The 7,361-nt window shown below is 35.7% G+C and overlaps 2 protein-coding genes across 3 annotated transcripts; one reads left to right on the top strand and one right to left on the bottom strand.

Moving 5' to 3' along the window:
* Positions 1–214: 214 nt before the first annotated feature.
* LOC132645498 (eukaryotic translation initiation factor 1A-like) lies at positions 215–2,161 on the top strand. Its single transcript, XM_060362513.1, has 2 exons — positions 215–568; positions 1,777–2,161. Exons 1-2 carry the CDS (start codon positions 314–316, stop codon positions 1,957–1,959), a joined length of 438 nt encoding a protein of 145 aa, XP_060218496.1. The 5' UTR covers positions 215–313; the 3' UTR covers positions 1,960–2,161.
* An 848-nt stretch (positions 2,162–3,009) lies between these two features.
* LOC132645495 (uncharacterized) lies at positions 3,010–7,006 on the bottom strand. Of its 2 annotated transcripts, none has more exons than XM_060362510.1 (2): positions 6,142–7,006; positions 3,010–3,486 (listed from the first exon to the last, which is right to left on the bottom strand). In XM_060362510.1, the coding sequence occupies exon 1, from the start codon at positions 6,869–6,871 to the stop codon at positions 6,155–6,157; it is 717 nt and encodes a 238-aa protein (XP_060218493.1). In that variant the 5' UTR covers positions 6,872–7,006; the 3' UTR covers positions 3,010–3,486; positions 6,142–6,154. The 2 variants fall into 2 exon arrangements, with proteins under 2 accessions (XP_060218493.1, XP_060218492.1); XM_060362509.1 differs by having other exon boundaries at positions 6,147–7,004.
* Positions 7,007–7,361: the final 355 nt, after the last annotated feature.

Below are 7,361 nucleotides of genomic sequence, written 5' to 3'. Positions count from 1 at the left end.
TCATTAAAAAGAAAATCAACAACAATTAAAATTTAAAAAAAGAAAGAAAGGAAAATAGCCTGCAGCTATAATATTACAGTTTTGCCCCCACACATTAACGCCCATTAGTGAACCGCCAAAGGGTAAACTAGTCTAAAATGCCGAGTCTCGTAGCTTCAACGCTTAGCTCGGTGGAAGAAAAAGCCAAAAGAATATATATTATAGTGCAAAAGAGGAAAAAGGAAAACCACAATCAATACAGTATTTCTTTCAGATAGGAAAAAAGGTTGAAACTCTCTTCAGTCGTTTCTAGGGTTTCATTCATCAAGCAATCATGCCGAAGAATAAGGGAAAGGGAGGAAAGAACAGGAAGAGAGGAAAGAACGAAGCTGATGATGAAAAGAGAGAGCTTGTTTTCAAGGAAGATGGACAAGAATATGCACAGGTTATGCGTATGCTTGGTAATGGACGTTGTGAAGCTACGTGTATTGATGGTACTAAACGTCTTTGTCACATACGTGGTAAGATGCATAAGAAAGTTTGGATCGCTGCTGGTGATATCGTTCTTGTTGGTCTCCGTGATTATCAGGTAAAGATCCCTTCTTCTTTTTTCGCTTTAATCTTTTTTATATAGCTTAAGTTAAGTTTTATCGCCGTGTTAAGTTAATTCTACCTTCATTGACCATATTAATTAACTGTGTTTTCCCCTTTAGATCTTATATCCCTTTTCCTATTAAAGATTGAGATTTTGATGGACCAGAATGGAGTGAAAAGAACATAGGGGATTAACTAGTTCAGGATTGAGATGAAATTATTCATTAATTGATCAAAAACTGTGATTTGAATACAAGATTGGAGTTTTACGAAGCCCCTTATCGGATTTGAACCGATGACTGAGTTAAAAGGGCCTTTTTATTTTATCCCAGAATTATTCACTATGTGGATAAAATATCTACATGTACTTATGTTGTAAGCATAAGTACGTGCAGTAGATACATAGTTTCTAGTGGCTCATATTAAGCTTTTCTGTTCCCGTCTTTTCGGCTGTGTTTTATGTATTCGTTTACGGAAATTTTCCTTTCTGTTAGTTGCACCCCCCCCCCCCCCCCCCCCCCCAAAAAAAAAAAAAGGTAAGAAAAATAATGAGTAGATGATTCAAATTTCTTGTTTGTGCACTACTGGTTGTAAATTTTTTGATAACCTTATTGATAGCGGATGATGTGCACTACTGCAATTTGTGTATTTGGCCCAACTGGTTCAGTTCCATAATCCTTTAATGAAAGGACAAAGATGGTACTTTTATTTGATTATTGAGTGTCATAAGAGTATAAATGTAAATCTATATATGTATTTGTTTGTTATGTTACCCTCTCATAAAAAAAATATATATATATGTATTTGCTTAAATTTTGGTTATTTGAGTGTGATAGATTGTAAATGTGAAGTCTTGATATCTACTTTTTAGGCTCAATAGTGAGTTCCGGTTATTCTAAATGATGTAGATGCAATTCTAGATACAATACAGAATCGGCCCAATCTTTTATTACGCTTTGTCACACTGCTTAGTGCAAGAATTTATAGATCTTTGATTACCCAAAAAAAAATTGTTATTAAGAGTGCGCCCTCTAAGTTTTAGATGTGCCTCTTTTTTATGTGAGAATTCTTTATCTGTAATGTTACTTGGGCGATTAATCACATCATGGGGTTGCTTGTTTATGCTGTCTTGGTTCTTATAGAATGTGGATTTGGCAGTCTTTCTAATAGTGTTTTAAAACTTTCATATTTGGGTTTTGCCAGGATGATAAGGCTGATGTAATTCTGAAGTATATGCCAGATGAGGCAAGGTTGTTGAAGGCATATGGAGAGTTGCCAGAGAACACTAGGCTCAATGAGGGTATTGCTAATGGATTGGATGAAGAAGATGAGAATGCTGCTGATGATTACATTGAGTTTGAAGACGAGGACATTGACAAGATCTAAAACTCCTGATATAGATAGTGCTGTTGCTGGGGTTTCTGTTGGCCTCACAAATATTTCTCTGAAGTTTGAGTTTAATACAAAAAGAGAGAGAGAACTTATATGTACCTTCTGAAGTAATATGATTGAACTTTGTGCGCTAGTATTTCTGTATGAAGATTTATGCTTTGATGAAACAGATGCAATAATAGCTACCTGTTCTCTATGTTACTCATGCAACTGTTGATTTATTAGATGTAATAATAGCCTATGTTTGTTGACACTCAAAACGAGAGGAAAAACGAAGGAAGGAGGGCGGGAAGAACTGAAAATGAGACTTCTAGAATTACTAGCACACTGGTAAATATTAAACCCGTTCCTTCAAGTGCAGTTTATGGTTCAGTGGTGTTTCTGAGTTTTGTGCATTTTGGGTAACATGCTTGGTATCAGTTCTTTATAGTGGAGTGATGCTGGGTATCTGTTACTTTGATTTATGGATGATGAATGTAACAAAGAAGCTTTTTCAGTCTGCATGTCCGACTTTCTATGCTTCCTAGTTATCTTGTTCTTGGTTGTAGTTTTCATGCTGGAAATTAGTGCCCAGTCAGTTGAGAAATTAGTCAGTCACGTCTCTGTGTTGCATTTTGGGGCTCTTTCCAGAATACTAAGGAACAATTGGGATAAGAAAATATCCAGGACATTATTGGTATGCAGAGATATAGAGTAATCGTTGTATTTTGCATATATTCGAAGGTTGAACTATGATTTAGTTCCACAACCTAGCAAAATTGATGTTTGAAAAGTTGGAGTTGGGTTTAAAGACTTCAATTTTGTTTACAACTTCTCTTGTTTAGCTTTACAGATTTCCACAAATTCCGTTATTCTCTTGCCCATTGACAGCAACCGGATTCTACTATCCTAATGATTGGCGTAAAGTTGTATAGTAGTTAGTTCCAACACTAGGAGGCATTGATATAGTGATCAACCTTCATATACCTTCATGCTTTTTGAGAAGCTCTTCATGACTACGTAAAAATACAGGAGATTCTCCTACACTACTACAAAAACCGAAAAAACATCAACATTTTATTCTTCAGCTACTCAACATTATGTATAACACTCAGAATCTTAATAATAGAACTAATTCCTTACTCTTAAAGTAGGAAAACTTAATATTCAAAAAAGAAAGAAACGAGCTTTTTAGCTAAGTAATCTCGTACAAATTGATTGCAGCCTAACCAGATTGAAAAGGAAGAAGCTATAACTCTAGTTTTTCACAAGTAACGCAACCTGATCAAGAGATATACTAACTAATGCAAACCTAGAGCAACGGATTCAAGCATATTGTGGTGTAGCAAGACAAACGGCGTACCACAAAAGCAAAAAAACGCTAGTTTAACCAAATAAAATAGTGAATTGTTGCAAGGCTTTTGTCTATGCGTTTACAAGGCTTATTCAACTTCTTGTTTTCCAGTGCCCTCTTGCTGCTAACTAATGGATTCATAATGCCACAAGACCACCAGCAAACCTTGAAATCTCCATAAATTCCAACTGCATTTGGAATCAATTACCAAGTCAATGCATCAAACAGCACTAGTTTCATATCACGATAAGGAAAGATAATAGCACTAAGATGAAAGAAAGTTAAAAGGAGGTGGAGAAGCTGTTAATCTCATCAATGCATAACCTCGATGATAGAAAAGTCTAACATCTAAGACATAGAGGTTACAACAAGACTTAATAGAAATAGCACAAAGCACAATCTATTCTATGACAAGAACATAAGAAAGAGATAATCAGTCTCCACAAAAGGCTGTCCATAACAAGGATTTTTATCCTTGGATCAATAATCTTATTGAATAGTCATATCGTGCTTATCAGAGAATATTAAAGTTGGTACAGGAACCTAGTGAGATAAAGGTCAAATACTAGTAGAAAATTCACTGTCACTACAATATAAAGTCTATACTAGTTTCTGCAGTAGCTTCCAATGTAATTGCTACAAGCAGAATTTCAATTTTATCAAGAATTATACCATCTAGGTTAGGGATCTAACTTCACAAAACCGTGCTAAATGCCGGCACCAAATTCAATACATGAAGATTATTAATATGATTAACACCTAAACAATCAAGAAGTAGAATTTTCTACAGTCCAGTATACTGCCAGTGTCACTCGTTAACCCAGTAATCATGTTGGTTACAGATGCATTTAGGATTCCATAAAAATAATTAGATATTTTTACTTGGTGGAATCGTTTCCTGATAGGCCTCAATGAAAATGATTTACCATAAAGGTAGATACGCAACTTACATGGCTCAAGGGCATAGTCACTCTCTTATAAAAGTATATCAGCTCTTCTCCCATATGACTTGCTCTCAGTACATGTAGAAATCATGGTGAAATTCTGCTACTTAAAATATCACCAAAATACTTCCCCAAACCCAATCCCATCTTCCACTACTGTCATAAGCGGTGTATCTCTACACTCAACTAAACATTGAAATAACAAAAAAAAAAAAAAATCATCTTTCTAAGAAAAACATTGTGAAGAGATGTATTTCTGTGGAGCATTATCCAAAAACATCATATGTTGAGAAAGCTCACATTTTTTGAGAAGGAAATAATGAAATGTAGCAACTTGGAATCGACTCAAGTATGTACCATGGCATTGAATGACTCTACCACATTTTGTCCAACTAAATGCCAAGAAAACCTCCTGCCGCCACCACCCAAAGCTAAAAAAAAAATAAAAAAAAAATTGAGGATAAATGAAAGAAATAAAGAGGATAGGATAGCCCAGGTGTGTTGTGCCCTCGAACAGATAGTATGCATGTTTTCAAATACTCTGTAAATCTCTCAATTGACAATATCTACAGATCTATAACACCTTCGCATACAAGGAACTAGAGCCTAGATGATCTAAACAACAGCGAGCCGATGACAAAATTATTTCTTAAGGTAAAAAAGGATCAAACAGTACATATTTCTTACTACTATAGTTAGCAGTTTCCTTTAACTTTTAGCTCATAAAATACCTTTGGACCATACCATCATAAATAAATCAAACACCAAAGGTACAAACTCAACAAGATCAAATCAATCAACTATCAAACTAGTTCGGACCAGCTATATAAAATCCTCTTAAGTCCACTCTGATCTATTTGGTCCTATTTCACTGCAATGCTCGTAAAAAAACTGTCTTTTTATCGCAAATCAGGGGTTCTCGAGAATCAAAAACAAGATAACATTACAATATCACCTTACCCCTCCAATCATCTAAGGACCGGTTTGGCCATAAGAATTATTCACTTTTTCCTGGAATTTTTTTTCATTTTTTTCAAAAATTAGTGTTTGGCCATGAAAATTCCAAATACAACTAAAAACAAGAAAAACTTGAATTTTTCACAACCAAACCAAGTACATTTAAAAAAAAACACTATTTCAAAAACTATGGCTAAACAGAACTCCAACTCCAAAATTCCAAAAAAAGTGAAAAAGTTTTTGGTTTCTATGGCCAAACGCCTACTAAGTTTCTCCTTTGCAGAACTCTTCTAAGATGATTGATCAAAATCAATCAACTATAACTCAATATCAAAAAAGTTCAGATTAGCTATACGAAATCCTCTTTGTCCATTCTGATCTATGTGGTCTTATTTCTCCTACTTGGGTCTATTCACTCCAATGCTCGTAAAAAAATCATCTTTTTATCGCAAATCAAGGGTTCTCAAGAAGCAAAAACAATGTAGCGCATTACAATATCACCCTACCCTCCAATCATCTAAGTTTCTCCTTTGCAGAACTCTTCTTACCTGATTGATCAAAATCAATCAACTACAGCTCAATTCAAATAAGTTCAGATTAACTATACGAAATCCTCTATGTCCATTCTGATCTATGTGGTCCTATTTCTTCTACTCGGGCCTATTTCACTCCAATGCTCGTAAAAAAATTATCTTTTTATCGCAAATTAAAGATTCCCAAGAAGCAAAAACAAGATATTTCTTAAAGTAAAAAAGGATCAAACAGTACATAATTCTTACTACTAAAGTTAGCACTTTCCTTTAAGTTTTAACTCATAAAACACCTTTGGACCATACCATCACACAAATAAATCAAACATCAAAGGTACAAACTCAACAAGAGGCCAAACAAGATCAAAATCAATACAACTCAATAGTAAACAATGTACCATTACAACATCACCTTACCCCTCCAATTATCTAAGTTTCTCCTTTGCAGAACTCTTCTTAGCTGCCTCCATAACTTTCTCAAGATAACCTTCAATCGGCGGTGTCAAAGTAGCCATAAATCGATTCACAGGAAACGGTGTCAAATCAGGCACCAATGCAGCTTCTTTCAAATTATCCGGCAACGCCTCAATCGCCTCTTTCTTTAACCTCAACAATGTAGTCTCAGCAGCCTGTCTTTGCCTATGCTTCCTCATTAAAACTCTACTATACTCTTTCGCAAGCTTCCTTCCATCTTCAACAGTCAACTCATATTTCGGAACCTTTTCGATATCAACAAGCCCAAGTGAAATTAAATCCAAACCAGGTGGCCCAATTGGCCATGGTTTAGCAAATTCTTTCTTCATTTTGTTCATTTTTTTCTTCTCTTCATCTTTTGCTTTGCTAATTAAACCCATTTTCTCTCTTTCTTCTTCACGGGCTTTTTCTTTGGGCTTTAATGATCTAACTGGTGAAGTTGAAGATAAACAATCTTCAACCATTTCATCGAATTCGGATTTTCTTCTTATTGGTTCTTTTTTAGCAACTTCTGCGCCTTTCTTTGTTGTTACTTTTGATCTTTTCAGTATCTGTCCTGCTTTGCCTTTTCCTTTTGCTGTTCGACTAACGAAGCATTTTTGTGTGAATTGGTGAGCTAGGGTTGAGGTTAAGGGTTTGGATTTTGCGATTTCTGTTAATCGCATCATCTTAATTGATGAACTGAGTAATTTAGGGTGAATATAATCTGGGAATGCAAGGAAAAACCTAATGTGTAAGCAACACTGATGGAAGTGACGATGTAATTGGAAACCCCCCTCAAAAACCCTTATTGGACCGGGCCAAGTATAGAAACTAACGAAACTACAAGGGCTTCTTGGAATTATCACTTACTACTCTCTCCCTTTGTTCGCACGCCCAAACAATCTCCCCCTCGAACTAAGTTCCACATGACTCATTACGGGTTAAAGATTCAACGTGTCAATGTATCACTCACATCGTTAAAGTATTTACGGTCATCGAAGCCCAAAGGCTGTGTATGCGTCTTTTTAAGCTACGGGTAAATGTCATAAACCGGCCCATAGACGGGCAAATGCACTAAGCCGGGCCCCACGCCACACTCCGTCATCTAGATACTCGTCCCGCCAAACCATTGGCTCTAATACCAGTTGTTGGGCTTAACGGTCCAAAAATACTCTT

The sequence above is a fragment of the Lycium barbarum genome, chromosome 6, assembly GCF_019175385.1.
Source record: "Lycium barbarum isolate Lr01 chromosome 6, ASM1917538v2, whole genome shotgun sequence".
Taxonomy (NCBI): Eukaryota; Viridiplantae; Streptophyta; class Magnoliopsida; order Solanales; family Solanaceae; genus Lycium; species Lycium barbarum.
Note: the sequence above shows the minus strand (reverse complement) of the source record. Positions and strands in the feature narration are given on the sequence as shown.

Excerpts from the sequence above, each read along its gene's own strand:
- LOC132645498 (XM_060362513.1), top strand. The coding sequence starts at position 314 with ATGCCGAAGAATAAGGGAAAGGGAGGAAAGAACAGGAAGAGAGGAAAG. Across the intron at positions 569-1,776 it reads TTGGTCTCCGTGATTATCAG|GATGATAAGGCTGATGTAAT; the intron begins GTAAAGATCCCT and ends GGGTTTTGCCAG.
- LOC132645495 (XM_060362510.1), bottom strand. The coding sequence starts at position 6,871 with ATGATGCGATTAACAGAAATCGCAAAATCCAAACCCTTAACCTCAACC.